We start from the raw sequence: 21397 nt of genomic DNA, 5'->3' as shown, positions 1-21397 counted from the left end.
TAGTTCCAGCTACTTGGAAAGCTGAGGAGGAAGGATCGCCTAAGGCCAGCAAGTCGAGGCTACGGTGGCAGTGAGTGTGCCACTGCACTCTAGCCTGGGTGACAGAATGAGACTCCAACTAAAAAAAAATTTTTTTTTTAAATGGTATCAGAATACATAACTGATTGGGATATGTTGGTTCCATTATCCTTGGTGCCAGTTTGTTAAAAATTACAGTGGAAGATTTTCACAGTACCTGTTCTAAATCATCACATATACATTAGTTTTAAAATGTAATCTCTACTAAAAATAGTGTTGCACCTAGTCAATTTAACAATAAAATGAACAGTAGCAAAGGATATTATTCCTCCTAAAATGGCTGATTTTGAGGCTGCTTACGCTTTTCTTAAACAGATGAGTCATTGGAGTGAAATTTAGTACTGCAAGCCTTGGCACAAACCACACCACCACCATCACCCCTTTTACAAAGGGAGCTCCCGACTTTTCTAAGCCTCATCTAACACTAAAGTTTTCTGTTAACATGATTCTATAGCAAAAACACACCACTTTTACATTTAGGAGGCATTCCTAAGTACCAGTTTTTCATGAATGTATAAACAGATCAGTTAATTGCCATGACAACCAAGAACATATCAGGTCAAAGACATGGCTGGCAAATGTCCTAGTGATTTTTCAAATACTATCTTTTTAAACAGCTGAGAGTAACAGGCTGGGGGTTATTCTGCACAATAATACAAAGGCTGATGTCTAGAAATGGGTTAACAGTAACCTCCTGAGAGGTCTTCACAATTCTAAGATCCCATAAACACCAGTAGCCTTACCAAAGCACAGTGAATCCCACACAAAAAGATCTAGGGTCTCCAGAAACAACAATGGAACCACAACCAGTGGGGGGAAAATATCTTAAATTACAGCCTCTGAAAATAAATCACTTTCTAAAAAAAGAAAGCCCGTTACTTTGCTTAGAGAAAACAAGTCAAGGAAAGGATATGAATGTGTGATAGAGGAAGGTCACTATCTCGAGGAAGAGAAACTCAATTTTCTGGTGGTATGATTTTTAACATTCAGACTAACTTTATTTTGTCGTATTTTAATATCATATAAAATTTCTCTGGGAATTTCATTACTAGAAGAGTAAATGCAAATCAATACTCTTGAGCATCATTATAACTAGAAGTCCTGCCAAACAGCTTTCAAGACAAAACAAGATCACCCAAGCACACCAATAGACAACATACTCTGTACAGCATGATCTCTAGGGAACCGACAATTATTAAAGATTTCAGAGACATCGCTGAGACAGGAAGAGCAGAAGCTTAGACCATATACTTTGACCAAAAATTAAAAAAAAAAAAATGCCTGTATGGATTGGCCAGCCAACTAAAATCTTAATTAATGGATACTGAAAATGATTTATTTCAGATAAACGATTTCACACAAATTGTTTTAATGGATTCGTTGACTTCGCTAATGCCTTACACTTCCGCTTTCAGGCCAGCAGCATACCATTCTGCGGAGGCATATGGCATCAAGGTTGTCCAAGACACTCATGCGTTTGTATCCGTGCTCTCTGATCATCTCTCCTAGCATCGACATGCATAGAGTTAGCAGAGGAACCTCGTGACCAAACCCTTCTTAGCCAAAATGCAATGTGATTTTATGGAATTCTGAGACCTGATCATAGGATCACACATGGGTAACAGTAACATCACCCTAATCAGCAAGGTCATTTCTTCCCTGTAGAAGGCTCAGCCAACGAACCACGAACACTTACCGCAGGAAGTGCTTCATGGTGCCGGTGTGGACTCTCCAGATCCTGTCTACACTCGCAGCGCCCTCAAGGAATCGCTTCAAAATTTGCCTTTGCCAAACAAGTGCAGACTGTGGGAAGAAATGAGATATATTTACGAATAAGGGGGCTGGAAACCCAAGCCAAAAATTTCTGCTGACTGAGGTGAGCAGACGGCATGCTATGCACCCAGAACATTATCAACGGAACTGCCCACGTAGCAACCCAGTTCAGTGGATGGAGGTTACAGCTACAGGCTTTCACTTTATAATTGCACAATTACTCTTTCATTGTAAGTCACCTGCTGGAGAAATGATCAGTTTCATGAGCAAACTCTTCAATAGGAAGTTTTTTTCTATTTGGGACATTGCTCTTGTATCTTGAGGTACAGTGTAAGAAAAATAAAATGAAGAATGACAAAATTAACTACCCGAATCTCCAAATATCTGGTGGTCTTAAATCTGGTAGCCTCAGCCCTCCTGCAGTACAACTGAAAAACACTTGGAAGCCACTGATAACATCATTAAGCTCAAAAATATCTGTGAAAGAGTCAAGTATCCCAAACAAATGGATGATGGTCCTGGCCCCATCTTTTTCTTTACAAAGTATTTCTCTCTCTCTCTCTCTGTCTGTCTTTTTTTTTTTTTTTTAAGTCAGAGTCTCACTCTGTCGCCCAGGCTGGAGTGCAGTGGCACGCTCACTGCCCCTGCAGCCTCGACCTGCTGAGCTCAGGCCATCCTTCTGCCTCAGCCTTCCAAGTAGCTGGGACCAGAATCACAAGCCACCACACCTGGCTAATAATTTTTTGATTTATTGTAGAGATGAGGTCCCACCAAGTTGCCCAGGCTGGTCTCGAACCTGTGGGCTCAGGCAAACTCTCTCACCTCAGCCTCTCAAAGTGCTGGACTTACAGGTGTGAGCCACCGCGCCTGGCCTCTTTTTTTTTCACTGAGTACATGGCAGTAAGACTTTATATTTGCATAGCCCTTTTCATTTTACAATTTTCTTTCACAGAGTCTATCTACATTAGGCCATTGGTCTTCTTTCTTTTGATAAAGAGGATACCAGGAGCAACCTACAAGCAGGAGGTTGAGAGGAGATGAAATGAAACAGGCTAGAAAGGAGAGTTCGGCTGCTGTGGAAGCAACAACAGAGAGAAGTCATGTCACGAGGAAGGAGACCAGCGGAGCACCAGCTGCAACAGCAATGTGACGAAATGAACGTACAGACACTGGCTGATGGCGGAGGCACAGCTACCAAGCAGAAGAGCCCCGAATGTGGGAACCCACATTTAGCCTGGACCAAAGCCATTCCTTTTTTAAATATATATTTGTTTCTTAGATATTCCACGCATGTTTGAAAAAAAAAGTCTGTAAGCCAATTTAACATTATGGTTGCTTCTGGGAAAAGTGGGAGGAGGTTAAGATAGGGGAGGAGAAAAAAGGTCTTCAACTTTATGTCTTTTATTTCGTAAAACATATTTGAGGCTAGGCATGGTGGCTCACACCTGTAATCCCTGCAGTTTGGGAGGCGGAGGTCCCCAATCTTTACCTGCACGCAATTCGCTTATGTAGTAAATCCTTACATGTACACTATAACTTTAAATTTTTTTTTAAAAATTGCTTTACCTAGAAAATTTCATTTCACAATAATGTGAGATAAGTGAAATAATGTAAAACTTAAGCTTCCTGTTCTTTACATAGTGAAGAATGTAACCACACCTGTCTTCCCAGCACGTTGGGAGGCCAACACAGGAGCATTGCTTGAGCCCAGGAGTTCAAGGCCAGTCGTGGGCAACATCACTAGACCTCGTCTGTACAAAAAATAAAATTTAAAAAAGTAGCTGGACACGGCGGTGTGCACCTGTCGTCCTAGCTACTTGGAAGGTTGAGGCAGAAGGATCGCCTGAGCCCAGGAGGTCAACGCTGCAGTGGTTCGTGATCATGCCACTGCACTCCAGTTTGGGCGACAGGGTGAGACTCCAACTCAAAAAAGAAAAGGGTGATTATGGTAGAGAAACCTGACAAACCCTACCTCAGCCGGGTGAACAAGGCTATCACCAGTGTTAAGTCATGCTGACAGCACGCAACCTCAATAGGATATGGTGAAAATGGCACTCTTCTTCTGTGGTCTTCCTCCCCTAAACCCTTAATTTCAGTCTAATCATGAGAAAAACACCAGAGAAACTCCACCTGCAGGGCTTTCGACAAACTACCTACCTAGTAATCCTCACATCTCTATGAAACAAAGCGAGTCCGAGACAGTCATGGCCAAGAGGTGTATGCCTAAGGAGGTATCAGTATTAAATGGTGTGTGGTATCCCAGATGGGATCTTGGAAGAGAAAAAGGACATTAGGAAAAAGCAGGGATTTTAGTTAATAAAGTATCTATATTGGTCCGTTAGTTGTGACAAATGTATTAATGTAAGAAGTTAACAATAAGGGAAACTGGGTGCTGGTATAAGGGAACCCTTTATAACTACTCTGTAAGTTAAAACTGCCTACAATTAAACGTTTGTTAAAATATATGAATGCCTGCTATGCTTTATTTTATTTTATTTTATTTTTCTGAGTTGGAGTCTCACTCTGTCGCCCGGACTGGAGTGCAGTGGCCGCTCCCGTCCACCGCAGCCTCGACCTGCTGGGCTCTGGCGATCCTTCCGCCTCAGCCTTCTGAGTAGTTGGAACTACAGGCGTGTGCTACCATGCCCGGCTAATTTTTGATTTATTGTAGAGATGAGGTCTCACTAAGTTGTTCCGGCGGGTCTCAAACCCATGGGATCAGGCAATCCATTCACTTCAGCCTCCCAAAGACGTGGGATTGCAGGCTGAGCCACCGAGCCCGGCTGTCTGCTATGCTTTAAACACAGAGCTAGACACTAAGGAAACAGGGTGAACAAGAGACTCTACCCTGTAGTCTTGAGGGAGGCAAGAAGATGGTACAGAGAAGCAAACAAGTCCTTAAACACAGTGTTATGAGGGGGAGTGAGTTCTGTGACAGTGGGTAGGAAAGACGCCTATCCTAGGTGTCCAGAGAACACAAGCAAAGCTCTAGAAGCGAAAGGATGCACAAGAAAATGCTCAGTATGACTTAACATGGTGCTCCGTGAGAGGGGCGGGTAAAAGCAGGGATGGCAAGATATGGAAATGCAAGCAAGGGTCAGATCATGGAAGGGTTGTAAGCAGTATTAAAGAAGTCTGAACCTTAGCCCAGGAGCAATAAGAAACTGTTAAAAGTTTTCAAGCTGAGATGTGGCATGATTAGAACCTTGGTTTAAAAAATATACTCTGGTCCAGGCATGGTGGTTGAAGCCTGTAATCCTAGCACTTTGGGAGGCTGAGGCGAGAGGACTGCCTGAGCCCAGGGATTCGAGGCCAGCCCAGGCAACCTGGTGAGACTTCGTCTCTATAATAAATAAAAAAATAAGCTGGGCATGGTAGTGCGTGCCTGTAGTTCTGGCTACTTGGAAGACTGAGGTGGAAGGATCGCCGGGTCCCAGTGGGTCAATGGTGGGGTGGCCGTGAGTGTGACACTGCACTCCAGCGTGGGCGACGGAGTGAGACTCTGACTCCAAAAAATCTGTAGTATGAAGAATATATTGCACTGTGGTAAAATTATAAGTGTAGGATACCTTGCGTGAGCTTGTTATAAGTACCCAAGCAAAGATAATAATGGCAGGATAAGGCAAAGGACAGGTTGAGAGATATTGAGAAAAGGGAAACAACAGTGCCTTGGTTCATTAAAGGAGGAGTCACACATTGTGCCCAAGTTTATGGCTGGTCGCTGGGTAGACAGTAGAGTTATTCACTAAGATATGAAACTTTGAGAAGCATATCTGGGGATCTGGGTCTTTGGAATGTTCAAGTTTTCAGGACCAGTGGTAAAGTGAAGATTCATGAATTTGAAGATCAGGAAAACAATCCAGGTTGGAGACAAAGATTTGGGCTTCCTCAGCATGTAGACAGTAGCTAAAACCATAGTTCAGAAGGAATTACTAAGGAAGTAGCCTATACAACACTTGTTCATAACAATAGTTCTTTGTCACTAGGATAAGATTAAATTAGAATTTTCATACTACCAAGGAGGTAAAGAATGGATTACGTTTTAGAAAGTTTTTATCAGAATTTTTAAAAAGACTTTACCCTTCAGTAGTTTAATTTCAGTTAGCTAGAAAATTGGTTTGCCTAGGAGTACCGTACGTTCTCACTTGTAAGTGGGCCCTGATCACAGGTCACATGAGCACAAAGGTGGGAACAACGGGTGCTGGACTGTGCTAAGAAGGGAGGGAGACAGGAGGAATAAAAAGCGAACAGCAACATGCTGGGTACCAGGTCTACCGGGGGAAAGTGGGACTGCTAGAAGCCCAAACTTTACCTGCACTCAGTTGACTTATATAGCAAATCCTCACATGTACCCTACAATTCTAAAAAAAAATTTTTTTTAGTTGCTTTACCTGGCTGGGCTCGGTGGCTCAGCCTATAACCCTAGTACTTTGGGAGGCCAAGGCAAGGGGATTGCCTGAGTCCGTGGGTTTGAGACCAGCCCGGGCACTTGGCGAGACCTCATCTCTACAATAAATCAAAAAAAATTAGCCAGGCCTGGTAATGCACGCCTATAGTTCCGGCTACTTGGAAGGCTGAGGTGGAAGGATCGCCGGGGCCCAGTGGGTCGACACTGGGGTGGCCGTGAGCATGTACTACACTCCAGCCTGGGCGACAGAGTGAGACTCTGACTCAAAAAAAAAAAAATTACTTTACTTAAAAAATTTCATTCACAATCAGGTGAGATAAGTGAAATGATATAATATTTTATCTTCCTGCTCTTTACATAGTGGCTGTTGAGTTTATCCACTGAAAAAACCTCTTGAATGCTGATATGCCCAGCACTGTACTGAGTAATGCCATACAGAGTTTCCACCTTGAGGGAGCCTTACTGTTCAAGGGAAAATCTGGCAAATATAGTAGCGAGTGTGGACGGTCGTTAAGAGCACAAGCTTTGGAGATGGATGTCATACCCGGGATCTACTCCCAACCAAGTTGTAGCCTTAGACAAGTTGCTTAACCTCTCTAGAGTTAAAAAGGAAGCATAACTGTAATGACCTTGTAGGGTAGCTCTAAGGATTAAATAAACCAAAGCACGTAAGGGGCTCAGCACAGATGATCCATTCATTGAGTAGTATTCATTACTAGTATTATTATTTTTCTCATTCTTTTACTATTCTCCTTTAAGGTGAAAGATTGTTTTGTTAAGTGAATAATACTTAAGAGACAGTTAAGATAACTCTGGCAAGCTGATGTGACCTGGACTGGACAACGACAGTGGTGAGGAAGAGAAGTGAACGGGGAAAAAGACATTGAGAAGGTAGAATCCACTAGACATACTAATTGGATGGGAAAAGTAAAGGCAAGGAAAATAACCTTTAGTTCTAATTATCTGTCCCCCAAACAAGAAACAAAGATAACAATTAGATCTAATTATCTGTCCCCCAAAGAGAAAACACCAAGCATGACTTTGGGTGGTGGAAGCAAGCCCGTGTACATGCTCTGTAACGCATTGTTCACCAGGTACTCGTTAAACAATTATGCTAAATGTTTTATATAGAGAAACAAAAACCTACTGCTTACTGTATTTTTAAAGTCCAGTTTTGTTTTAAAGGAAGCACGCTTGTTAATATCCTATTTATTGTTAATTAGATAATCTGTGTTGTAACAAATCATAATTGGTGTGCAACACATGATGCTCTGAGTCACTACTGATAAGAACTGCCCTTCGAGTTGTTTTTTCACGAGCAGTACTGATTTGAACGACAAGGTCTCCTCTGTAGCCAAGTCGGAGTTTCTCAAGAGGCTGGGGAGGGCCCAAGGATAGGAAGAATGTGAATTCATTCCTTGACGCACGCAGCTCTCTGACAAAAAGGTGACCGCGAGAGACGTCTTCAGAGTTTTTTTACACACGTGCTGGCTAACTTTAACTTGGCTAAACGTAAGTTACTTGCCTGGTTTATATCTGTTTCACAAATGAAGCATACAAATGTTAACTTTTTGTTCGTTTCATTCAGATTTACCGAGGTATTAGTTACATATAGAAAAATCCACCCTTTGTGCTCTGACATTGACTTCAATGGCATCTGTTTCACAGGAATCGAGGTGAACGTGCGTGCCCTCTTCCCAATGACTTTCTCCCTACTGGGATTTTCCATCTGGGGTGGACATCAGAATTACCTGCGGCTTATTAAATAGCTAATATTGTTCTGAAATGATCTTTTGCATGTTTTCTCCTCTAAACTACATGTCCCTCTAGGATACCCATGGGCTGATCCAATGCCTGGCACACCGAGTGCTCTCTCTGTGTATTATATACCAGGGGTGCCAAAATATACATATACATATTGTAAGAGTTGTTATCTAAGTATTACTTTTTGAAGTATTTTTCAGAAGTGCCTGGACCCTTATGGTAACCACTCAGAGCACCTCTTGTAATTGCAGAAGTCAAATGTGACTTGTATTCATCTTACAATTTTAATACAGTTTTTTTCCTTTCTTAAAATGTGCACATATATTTTTGGCACCCTCTGTGTATACATCTGTTGACATGAACTTTGTACCCTTTTAGACAAATGCACGTTGTGAACAGCATTATTCAATAACAGCAGCAATAAAGCAATTAGCCGAGTGTACTAATCCTAGCACTTTGGGAGGCTGAAACAAAGGGATTGCTTGAGCCCAGGAGTTCAAGATCAGCCTAGGCAACATAGTGAAACCCTGTCTCCATGAAAAAAATCAAATGATAAGCCAGGTATGGTGGCATACATCTGGAATCCCAGCAATCTGGAAGGCTGAGGCGGAAAGAACACCCGAGCCCAGGAGCTGCACTCCAGCCTGGTGACAGAGTGAGACCCCCAACTCAAAATATAAAATAAAATAGAATAATAATCACAACAACAAATCTGTGAATATCCCAACTGCAAGAAAAACATCTGTAACGACTGGAAAAAAAACCCCAAACAAAGAAAGAACATCATTATAATCCTGGGCTTCCTAACCCTGTCACCCTCCCTGCAGTCATTTCTCTCCGTGTGTACAGGGACACTGCCCTGAACTCATTCAAAGAGAAGGATCAAACGATTGTGCTTGCCAGATCAAACGCCCCCACAGACCGGTTGGCACTTCAGTGCTGAGCTGTGGGCTTCTCTCTCTCTCTCTCGTCTTTTCTTCTTTTTCCAGCTGGGAGGAAAGGGCGGCAGCAGTGAGTGTGGTCTGCTGCTTCTGAAAAACTCATCCTCTCTCCTGGCATCAAGGGACTTGCCCTGCCTCCTTTGAGCAAGAAGCCCCCCGAGGCTCTTTGTAAAGTGCCACGGGGTCACCCTACGTCTTAGAAGTGGATCTCTCTATTGAGCCCCCCAGGGAATGACTTAGAAGCTCAACGAGCAGGGGAAGAGCTCTTTTCTTTAAAATCTTAATCCCCACACAAGGTGACAAAAGCGACTTCCTATGTAACTCGGGATTCTGACTGTGTCCCTTGTAACAACTCAAACGCTTGTGGACTCACAATGAAGACACGGAGGTAAAAGACAAGCTGCAAAGTAAATACTGCTTCGTTGTTAATAATCTGCCAAACCGCAATCATCCGAGGTTAAAAAATGTTGGACACAGCACATTAAAAGACACGTTTTAGTTTAAAGAATTAAGCCTTAGTGTGAGGTGTGTTTTTTTGCGCGGGAGTCGCCCTCGGTCACCCAGACTGGAGCGCAGCGGCCGCTGCCGGCCACCGCCGCCGCGCCCTGCTGGGCTCCGGCGATCCTTCCGCCTCGGCCTTCCAGTAGCTGGAACTCCAGGCGTGTGCTACCACGCCCGGCTCATTTTTGATTTATCGTAGCGAGGAGGTCTCGCCAAGTGGCCCGGGCGGGTCTCGAACCCGCGGGCTCAGGCCATCCACTCACCTCGGCCCCCCAAAGTGCTGAGATTACAGGCTGAGCCGCCGAGCCCGGCCTAGCTCCAGGTTTGGTGACACTAATAGCAGTTGATGTTTCCAAGGTGCTTATTATGTGCCAGACAGTATTCTATAAGTTTTACTTGCTTTTTTGTGTCAGGGTCTCTGGCTGTCACCTCGGCTGGAGGGCAGTGGCACGATCACCATTCACCAAAGACTCAGTCTCCTGGGTTCAGGCGATCCTTCCACCTCAAGCTCCCAAAGTGATGGGATTACAGGTATGATCCCCATGACTGGCCATAAATACTTTAGTCTTCATAATGTGTCACACCTTTTTCTTTGCCAGTGAAAATATCTGTTTACTTTTTTCTGCCATACATAAAATATGTCTAGGTGCTGGTAAAATATTCCAAATCGCCTAGTAGATATATACTAACTTGAATAATTTTTCTTGAATTCATTGCAAAGCAAAAGAAGTTCCATCCTCCACTAGATTTCCCCAATTACTTCTTGTTGTTATTGTTTTCTTTTCATGCTAAAACATCAGTAGGAGAAAAAAACAAAATCAATCAAAATGGTCACCCTCAAAATACAATTTGTTGTAATTAGTAATAATTAGAAAATGAAAACACATTCCATTTCTTCTCCCTTGGATTTTAGATTTAAAGCAGAAAGTTTGAGCAGCGTTTGCTTTTTTTTTTTTTTTAATAGAATTTATTATTTAAACAAAAAGAGATGGAGTCTCATTATGTTGCCCAGGCTGGTCTCAAACTCAAACTCAAACAATCTTCCCGTCTCGTCCTCCCAAAGTGCTGGGATTACAGGCTTGAGGCACAGCACCCAACCTGTTTTTGTTTTTAAAACATAATAAAAAATAAGGCAGAACAGCAACAACAAAACAAAAACCCCCTTTCCATTTAGCAATGAGGTTGTGAGGGCCAGGGAGCACATACACACACACAAGTTGACTCTAGATGATAAATTCAAGATCAGCAATATCTAAATCTTTTGCCACTGACTAATTTCCTCAGCTTGGGCTATTTCAGATGAGACAAGAAAGAAAACAATGACATGTTCAGTCATAAGTTCCACAAATAATGATTTTTATAGTTTTCTCTCCTAAAAATAAGGTTGATCCAAGGCTGTTTGTTTCAATACCATTTTCCGGTATCTTTATTATACTATGCCACCTTATAATCTTTTTTAATAGTCATTGAGAAAGTCAACTCTCTCCAACATATGTGAAAAATGTGTTTCCCTCCTGAACAGTCTAACAGTATGTACACGTGGCCATTCTGGATCCTGATGAAATCCTAACAACAATATCCCTCAACCTGCCAGTCAAGTGGAAATCTGGGACTCTAGCAGAAACAGATACAGGCGTTGGTTTTTTCTGTTCCTTCTTTAGTAACGCCTAAGTCTGAGTAGAGAAGGTAAAGTGGGGGGAGAAAGGTAACTATTCTGTAATTACATTGCTTTAAACTGACAAATCATAGTTGCAATTGCATTTACAAATTACCATGTGATGTTTTGGTATACGTATACCAAGTAGAGTGATCAAGCTAATTAACCTGTCACCTTATTTACTTGATATTATTTTGTGGAGAGACATTTGAAATTTCCTCTCTTGGTTAGAAAGGCAACTATTTTTTTTTTTTTTTTCTGAGTTGGAGTCTCACTCTGTCGCCCAGCCTGGAGTGCAGTGGCACACTCACGGCCACCGCAGCCTCCACCTACTGGGCTCAGGTGACCTTTCCGCCTCAACCTTCCAAGTAGCTGGAACTACAGGCGCACGTTACCACGCCTGGCTAATTTTTTTGTTTATTGTAGAGACAAGGTCTCGCCAAGTTACCCAGGCTGGAGAAAAGCAACTATTAAAAAAAAGAAAAAAAGGCCAACACTAACAGATAACTGAAGCCAATGTAGTTCTGAGATGTGGTTCATTCAGCTTATGGTTCCCACTAATTCTTTATTACGCTCTGCACGTATGCATGTCTGTGGATGGTTTGCAAGAAATGAGAGAAGTCCTCCAAAACCAGTCTGCCCTCCCAGCAGGAAGTATGTCTCCGAGAGAACATCAGGCAAGGGCACAGATGGCGTGTGGATAAGATGGTAAGTCACCTGCCGTGTGAGGGACGGGCATCAGGCTGAGCTGACCTCCACACAACACAACACAAGAGGGTCCATCTCCTTAAATCAGATGGGCCAAGCATCAGATTCAGATCAGATTAAGATAGGCCTGAATTAGTCAATTTAGATAATGGCTAAGTTTGCGTCTTGCTTCTGATTTCGTCAAACCCTAAGTGGCACTGCGTCTGTGCAAGGAAGACCTGGAGAGACGACGAGGGACTCAGATTCCAAAGGATATAAAGCAGTAAGACCTTGCTACATGGAAGGAAAAGAGAAAGAGGAGAGGGAATAGGCAACGAAAGGGAGGGAAGAAAAGAAAAAAATTTCTAGGGCTATTCATGAGCGTTTGAAGCATGCACAAAATGTAATTTTGACTTTATGCAGGGATGCACATGAGGGACGAAAGCAAGCGATATGAAAAATTACCATCAGACAAATAAAAAAATCTTCCAAATTATGTGTTTGCATGTCACACATGCTATCTGGCATATCATATTAGAGATACGATGCTCATGCATAATGAGTTCCCCGAGGCCACATTCCAGAACTTTCCTTTCCTCCTTGTCTGGCGATTAGCTCAGGAAAAATCTCTGCTGACATTCATTAAAATGACAACAAAGAGGGTTTCCCCCCTTCTTCATGAATAAAACACTCATCCAGAGTTTATTTTTTTGTGATTTATGGCAAGGGAGGCCCATGTCAGCCACAGAAATCAGGGCTGCCTGCAAATATATTTATGATCTGCTTCAAAGTCATGGTGATTTCCGGGCTTTCACTGTGGATGCCCACATCTTAGGCACCACTTTCATGGTGGCAGCAAAGGGGTGGGGAGCAGGATTGATGAGATGTGTCTCTCAGCCACAAAAGAATAAGGAGATCTCAAAATATAAATATGGATCTGTTTTTCAACGAAAATAATCTGAATTTTCTATATTCTCCATGATATATTTCAGCTTTAAAATTAAATTTCTATGCTGGGCTCAGTGGCTCAGCCTGTAATCCTGCGCCTTTGGGAGGCTGAGGTGAGTGCATTGCCTGAGCCCGCGGGTTCGAGACCCGCCTGGGCAGCGAGACCTCATCTCTACAATAAATCAAAAAATCAGCCGGGCGTGGTAACGCAGACCTATAATTCCGGCTACTTGGAAGGCTGAGGCGGAAGGATCGCCGGAGCCCAGCAGGTCGAGGCTGCGGTGGCCGGGAGCGGCCACTGCACTCCAGTCTGGGCGACAGAGTGAGACTCCAACTCAAAAAAAAAAAAAAAATTAAATTTCTAAATAAAACCATGATAAAAAGAATGGCAAACTTATGCTTGCATGAAAATTAAATGGATACATTTTTGACAATACAACCGGATGCTTTGACAAAATTTTTGCTTTTATGTAAGCGGAACATAGTGAAAGCTTTTCTCTAGAAACATCTGGCAGGAAAGTCTGAGCAAGCTGGGGCATTTCTAGGGGTTTGAAGGCAGGCAGGGGACCCTACTTGTTAGGCCACTGCTAACCCTGACCACATAACTTGAGGTAAAAAGCATTCACTTGTGAGAAGTAGACTATTTAGATTGGGCTTCTGCACAAACTCCTACAGGATAAAAACCACATAAGTAGTTTTTAACATTCTTTAGAGCCATGGCTATACATGAATTGATACTATTTTATTCTTTCCAATGGTGCTTTTTCAGTGCCATCAATGGTAAAATAGAATATTTCATATGCCCTTAAGGAAAAATAAAATGCTGCTAATTACACTATGATGCATCCTGGTTTCAGTGATGTGGGGGAAACAGCAACTTAGAATCAATAAAATATAGTAAGACTACAGTCTACCTATTTCCGAATTTCAGCGTAATATTTCTGAAGGAGGATTCATTGGTTGGTGACAAAGAGTACTACTGTCTTGCAGTAAATCAAACTGCACGATTCTTGTTCCCTGGCTCAAACATTTTTATACAGGTTAAGCCAGGTTGAGTCATTCCAGAATATGTTAGAGATCGTTTGCATATGAGCAACTCATTGCTTATCTTCACTGAGAGGCTCCTAACTCCTTACACCACAGACTCCGAGCCCTGGTTCCCCTTCCCGTCGCAATCCCTTCAGTATATACACATGATACACATTCACACCATACACATTCTCACATAGACACCCAGACACAAAGACCGCCCTGATCATAAACATCTCAGGAGCGATGAGCACTTCTTACCTACACAAAGGGTAGTTGAGTGAGAACATGCTTGGTTGAAGGCAAAGCGGGGTACAGTTTAGACTCCACTCTCCTGTCCTACCTTCTTTGGCCTCTAATTTATGTGAAGCTGCTTCTTGAAAGGCCCTTTTTGGGTTTCTGTGATACCACGTTCTTCTGGTTTTCTGCCACAATCATTATTGTTGATGTACTTAGCCCTGTCTTTTATGTCTGTGCATAGAGAGCATTTTAGTGCCTCAATAAATATGAACAGATAGTCAAGGATTATCAGACAACTAAGGGAAGTTTCTAACATGAATTACAGAGATCCAAAACAAATAAAGACGGGGGTGGGGGGGTGAAGGAAAACTTGGAAGAAATAAACAGAATGAAAACAATCAAAACACTGTATTTAATTTTCATAGATATAAGGAAAATATACTCATGAAATAAGAACAGGAATCAATAAAAAGGAACATTTTATTAAAATGTCAGAAATGAAATGCAACGTTGAAAAAATCTCCCAGATTTGAAGGAATTTGTCAGAAGAAATTGACAAAAGGGGGAGAGAGATTGGTGAGAAAATGGTTCAGCATCCAAATAACAGATATTTAAGAGAGAAAACAAAAGTGAAAATGTTGATGAAGAAACTATCAAATAAATAATACAGAAAATACTCCAATAACTGAAGAACATGAGTCTCCAAATCAAAAGGACCCACAGGGGATCTGGTTTCTTGAATTAAAAAAGCCCCTCATCAAAGCACATCATGATGAAATTTCAGAACACTAAAATTTCCAGAGAGAGAACAAAAACAAACAGGTCACATCGAAAGAGCCAAGAACCAGAAGTGTTCAATCTGTCAACAGGAACATGGGAACAAAAAGAAAAGCTCTGAGAAAAGATTTCTTTCTAATCTAGATTTCTACACTTAGCCAAAATATTAAGTGTGAGGGGAGAAAAAAGACAATTTTAGACATACAAGGTCTTCCAAGTATTTTCCAAGCATGCCCTTTTTGGAAGCTTCTGAGAGAAGCATTCCACCAAAATGAAGGTGAGGAATGACAAAGACCTTGGACCCAGGAATCAGAAAATGCCATATAGAAGGTGAAAGGATTTCTTAGAATGATGCTGTATCTTAACACAACATAACAAGTTCAGAGTACAAGAAGGGTTGACAAAAATGCCTCCTTTAATAAACTGGAACGGCCTGATTATTTGACATGTATGAATGCATTGAGGTTCTGTATTCAAGGTTCTGTTGGTTTGGAGATAAATGTGCGATATGCATAATAGAAAATAAGAAAATAAAAGCAGTTCAATTGTTGATTCTTAAGAAAACAAAAAGTTGTACAAATAACAAATATCATAAGTTGTAAATCCCCCAGTGTAGTAGTGTTGGGGGAAAAAATAAGCTGCAAATAAAACTGTCAAAAAAACACTGAATATTTATTCAATCAAATATAGCGATATGGGGAGAATTGAAGAGGGAGAAATATATGTGGATAAGGGAGAGGGGCTAGGTATGAAAGTTAAATCTTTCCTTCTGGAGAAGATCTGATGTCTTTGTACACTGAGAAATAGCAGTATAAACGGTTATTTAGAAGTAGGGAACACATCATAAGAAACGGTTTAAAAATTAAAAATGGATGTTCCCAAGAAACAGAAATCTGGAATACCGAAGGATTAGGGCATGAGGACTGCTGCTTTTCCAGTTAAAGTCTTGGTTTTTTTTCTTTTCCTGTTTTTTTTTAGAGACGAGGTCTTGCCAACTTGCCCAGGTTGGTCTTGAACCATCAAGCTCAGGAAATCCACTAGCTTCAGCCTTCCAAGTGCTGGGATTACAGGCTGAGTCACTGAGCTGGCCTAAGATGTTTTAAACAATGTGTACGTGGTCCTTTGATATGAACAAACACTTTTAAAAAAAATGCCACAGAGCAGAGGTTTGGCCAAGGTGAAGGTACCAGTTGGCTTTTGAGTTGAGGCTGCGGTGAGCAGTAATTGTGCCATTGCACCCCAGCCTGGGCAACTGAGTGAAATACCAACACAAACAAAACAAAACCAACAACAATAAAAATAAATAAATTAGGTCTTAAGTGACTTTGTCTTTGGAGGTTTTAAAGAAAAGAAACACAAATTAGGTTTACTTCAATGTTCACTGATTTCTTAAACCTTTAGTTAAATCACAACTTTTTTAAAAAGTGAAGAGAAACTAAAGCTTAAGGAGCTAGAGAGTCGCCAGCAGTAAGTGGATGGATTTGGAAAACCCAAGCTACTTCTAGAACAGTATCCAGTCAGGCCACACATTGCAGGTGTGTGTTGGATTTGACATAGACGAAAAGGTATGGGAAATATTTAACAGGAACGTGGGAGAGTTTGAATTAAATGTTGACATGGTTTAATGTGATGTATGCTCATGTGCTAACAGAATGTCTAAGTCATTTGATGCAGTAACATGAATCCTTCATTTGAAACCAAAAATAATAAAGGGACAGATATGGTTTCTCTGAAGACTGCATTGAAAAGGGCAAGACAATTCATTACAGTAATCCTCAACTAGAGAACATATTCAAAAGAAGGCTGCAGAATGAAATACCAAGATAGATATTATTACAGAGCTGCAATATGACCTGTTAGCATCATGTACATTTCATGAAAAGAAATCAGTGAACATTGAAGTAAACCTAATTTGGTTTTCTTTTCTTTAAAACCTCCAAAGATAAAAGTCACTTAAGACCTAATTTATTTATTTTTATTGTTGTTGGTTTTGTTTTGTTTGTGTCGGTATTTCACTCGGTTGCCCAGGCTGGGGTGCAGTGGCACAATTGTGGCTCACTGCAGCCTCAACTTCCTGGGTTCAGGTGACCCTTCAGCTTCCAAGTAGTTGGAACTACAGGTATACACTACCAAGTCCACCTAATTTTTTTCCTTTTTTTTTTTTTGAGTTGGAATCTCACTCTGTCACCCAGGCTGGAGTGCAGTGGCTGCTCCCAGCCACCGCAGCCTCGACCTGCTGGGCTCCGGTGATCCTTCCGCCTCAGCCTTCCGAGTAGCTGGAAGGAAGTACAGGCGCGCGCTACCACGCCCGGCTAGTTTTTTTTTATTTATTGTAGAGATGAGGTCTCGCCAAGTTGCCCGGGCGGGTCTCGAACCCGTGGGCTCAGGCAATTCACTCACCTCAGCCTCCCAAAGGCGCGGGATTACAGGCTGAGCCACCGAGCCCGACTCTTTTTTTTTTCTTATAGAGACAAGTCTCACTATGTTACTCGGGCCGGTCTTGAACTCTTAAGCAATCTTCCCGCCTCAGCTTCCCAAAGTGCTGGGATAGGGTTAGAGATCAAACTGCATGAATTGATTATTTTAAATATTTATTGGTCATGAATTGATTATTTTTAAATATTGTGATCCATATTATCCTGCCTATTTTTGGAGATACATAAAATTTTCCAAATAAAAAGTAATCCTTTAAAAATAGGTGCCATTTGGCCAGGCACAATGGCTCATGTCTGTAATCCCAGCACTTTGGGAGGCAGAGGTGAGAGGATAACTTGAGGCCAGGAGTTTGAGACCTGTGGAGCAACATTGCAAGACATCATTTCTACATTTTTTCTTTAATTAGCCAGGTGTAGTGGTACTTGCTGTAGTCCCAGCTACTTGGAGGCTGACACAGAAGAATCGTTTAAGACCAGGAGTTGGAGGCTGTGGTGAACTGCGATCATGCTACTGAACTCCAGCCTGGGCAACAGAGTAAGAACCTGATGCAAAAAGGAAAAAAAAAAGAAGAAGAAGAAAGAAAGAAAGAAAGAAAAAGAATGCCATCCATAAAACTGAGGATTACTGCAGATATGCTAGGCATTTTTTACAGTCAGACAAGACTATGATGATTTTTGCACCTGAATTTGTTCATAACAGAAGGTAGAGGTAAGCCTATTACTTTTTAGCAGTTTGGGGAGACTAAGAAACAAAAATGAAAAGGAATTTGGTATTTAAGCCACATCATTTCCATGGCTGGCATAGGTTCTCTTAGGTCTTTTTTGAATCCTCTAGTCTGGAGCCTCCAGTATGCTGCTAGGCATAATCATTAAAAAAAAATACTGAGTTTACTTTCTTTGTTGTATAAAATATAATAGTGTATATCAATGACACCTTAGATTCAGTGAAAGATGGTAGATGAGTTGAGCAGAAAAGCACGACAATTAAAATATGACACTCTTTAACAATGCTTCCTAATTTCATAAATGTTAAAATGAAGGAAAAAATTGCTGCTTGGAATTGATGAGACATATATTCATTTTCTCCAAAATATCCTTTCTTATCCTACACTTTCATCGCCACACTAAATCACCACACTTTAAGATCCATGGAAGCCGGGCTCGGTGGCTCAGCCTGTAATCCCGTGCTTTGGGAGGCTGAGGTGAGTGGACTGTCTGAGCCCGCAGGTTCAAGACCCACCTGGGCAACTTGGCGAGACCTCAACTCTACAATAAATCAAAAAATCAGCCGGGCGTGGTAGCGCATGCCTGTAATTCCGGCTACTCGGAAGGCTGAGGCGGAAGGATCGTCAGAGCCCAGCAAGTCGAGGCTGCGGTGGACGGGAGCCGCCACTGCACTCCAGTCTGGGCAACAGAGTGAGAGTCCAACTCAAAAAAAAAAAAAAAAAAAAAAATTCATGGAATTCTATCTTCTTCCACCGTAAGTTTGCCAGCAGTATCCCACCCCCTCCTACTTGTCACCGTAGCACTAGCTGGAAAACACCAGCTTTATATGCCTCTCCTTCTGTCCAACGCCAAGCAAAGTGCCTTGCCCCATAAATACAGAGAACAACTAAGCAGTCCCTTTTGTGTGTTTCAGAGTACTGTGTGCTCAGTAAGTCCTACATAAACACGGACTTGCACCCTCAACCCAACAGGGTGTAGCATTATAAGAAACAGAAATTAGCTCTGTATACTTAAGCAGAAAAGGACTTTGTTCTGGAGGTAAACCGTAGACTCTCCATGTGGGCTAGAAAACAGGGTTTGGAGACTATGTGGCCCAAACTAACACTTAAAATGATGACATGGAACTGGTCCAGTCAAGATACCACTACTGCCACCCCTAAGCATTGACTGGAGCTGCCACCCTGCCCTTCAGTGCTGGTGAAAGGGCATTGGTGATTGAAGCATCTGCCACTGGGGTAGAGTCGGGGGTCATGGGCCCAGGCCCAGGTGAAAGGATGTCTAGGAAAGATTGCATCTGGCACTTTAGCCCCTATAGTGGGTAATGGGTTCTGCATCATAGTGTAAGAGAGCTTTGGTGATGGTGAATTTTATGCGTCAACTTGACTGGGCCAAGGGATACCCAGATTAAACATTATGTCCGGGTCCCCTTTGAGGGTGTTTCTCGATGAGATAAGCATTTGAATCAGTGGACTCATTTAAGTAGCTTGCCCTCCCCGGTGTGGGTGTGCATTGTCCAATTCATTGATGAGGACAAAACAGCAGAGGAAGGAGGAATTCACCGCTTTTTGCTTCCGGCCTGCTGAGCTGGGACATTGGTCTTTTCTTGCCCTTGGACTGGAATTACACCACCAGTCTCCCTGGGTCTCTAGTTTGCAGCTGGCAGATTGTGAGACTTCTCAACCTCCATAGAGTGAGCCTGTTCTTTGTAATAAATCTCTACATACACACACACACACACGGTGCCACAAAATGCATACACATTTTAAGAAAGGAAAAAGACTGTATTAAAATTGTAATATTCATTATGTACCCGCCCGTGGCATGGTGATGCTAGCATCTGAGCGAACATCATACGACACATTGCTACTGTAATTCAATTCAACTTTGAAAAGTAATGCATAGACAACATCTCTTAAAGTGTATATACGTTTTTGTTGGTACCCCCAGTATATATCCTATTGGCTCTGTTTCTCTGGAGAACCTTGACTAACGTAGACCTCAGGGTGGGAAAGGGACTCAGATGACACTGTTTAAAAGGAATGACAAGTGTCCACTCGATGCTATAAACAAATACCTTCAAAAGCCAAAATACAAATGCAGAGAATTGACAGAGTACACACAGAGTACATTCAGAGTGAACCTGGGTTCACCTTCTAACTTTGTCTAATATGACTAGGGGTGCTGTGCAGTTTTATTTTAGATCTTGGACACAAGCCTACTTTATCACCACTAAGGATACAAATCATCATTTTGAACTAAAAATTTCAAATATGATTTTTTAGATAATTAAAGAATACCTAGAAATAGCTTTTTAAATTTAGTCACAGAGTAGATACACTTATTTTAAGTTATGATTCATTAATTACCTAGGGAATAATTCTTAAGTGGAAAAGAATAAGGTCATATAGTCATTATAAATCAAGGAAATGATGTACAATGGTTTACATACGTGAACTGAATTAGACATTGACAGATTCATGTATAAGCACCTGGAAGTTCAATTTTAGTTGCATGATCAGATTTAGGATGGGCTTTAAAGGTTATCTGAGCCAATATCCCACCCAGGAAAGGCATTCTATCTCCCTGACAGGTGATCCAGAATGTATCACTTTCAGTGTAGTGTGTTATATCTTCTGTTTCTGACCTTATTTGATCTGGACTCTGTATATCTATGAATCTGACCAAAATATAGCATTAGTTTCTTCTGTACTATTAGCTAGTGCTCAAGGGAACTAAAATTAGTTTTTATTTTTATTTTATTTTGATTTTTTAATTTTTTTGAGTTGGAGTCTCACTCTGTCGCCCAGACTAGAGTGCAGTGGCCACCACAGCCTCGACCTGCTGGGCTCCAGCAATCCTTCTGCCTCAGCCTTCCGAGTAGCTGGAACTACAGGTGTGCACTACCACACCCGGTTAATTTTTTGATTTATTGTAGAGATGAGGTCTCGCCAAGTTGCCCAGGCGGGTCTCGAACCCACGGGCTCAGGCAATCCACTCACCTCAGCCTCCCAAAGCACTGGGATTACAGGCTGAGCCACCGAGCCCGGCTTAAAATTAGTTTTTAAAACCCAAACTCTTAGTAAATTAGGACTTCCACACTATGTCCTTGACAACTGATTTTAGAACCTAAATGAATCTCACATCTATCTTTTAAAAATATAATCATATAATCTTAGTTTCAGTCCTTGCTCTAGGTAAGCTTAATCCTGGAATCCAAATTCACTGTTTCTTTCTTTCTTTCTTTCTTTCTTTTATCTTTTTTGAGTTGGATTCTCACTCTGTCACCCAGGCTGGAGTGAGGTGGCACACTCACAGCTACCCCAGTGTCGACCTTCCGGGCTCTGATGATCCTTCCGCCTCAGTCTTCCAAGTAGCCAGAACTACAGGCACACGCTACCAAGCCCAGCTAATTTTTGATTTATTTTAGAGACAA

At 41.8% G+C, this 21397-nt stretch overlaps 1 protein-coding gene and 1 pseudogene across 2 annotated transcripts in view; one reads left to right on the top strand and one right to left on the bottom strand.

The window, feature by feature from the left end:
* The window catches only part of ELMOD1 (ELMO domain containing 1), a 98846-nt gene that overhangs the window by 42309 nt on the left and 35140 nt on the right, over positions 1–21397 (bottom strand). For both annotated transcript variants that reach the window (XM_008053215.2, XM_008053216.1), the window contains exon 2: positions 1775–1881. In XM_008053215.2, the coding sequence (XP_008051406.1) occupies positions 1775–1881 (107 nt within the window). The remainder of the gene's footprint in view (positions 1–1774; positions 1882–21397) is intronic.
* On the top strand, positions 11706–16734 carry LOC110595212 (annotated as a pseudogene).

The sequence above is a fragment of the Carlito syrichta genome, unplaced genomic scaffold (genome assembly GCF_000164805.1).
Source record: "Carlito syrichta isolate Samal-C Ts95f unplaced genomic scaffold, Tarsius_syrichta-2.0.1 Scaffold287961, whole genome shotgun sequence".
NCBI classification, from domain to species: Eukaryota; Metazoa; Chordata; class Mammalia; order Primates; family Tarsiidae; genus Carlito; species Carlito syrichta.
This window is presented reverse-complemented; position numbering and strand designations above follow the sequence as displayed.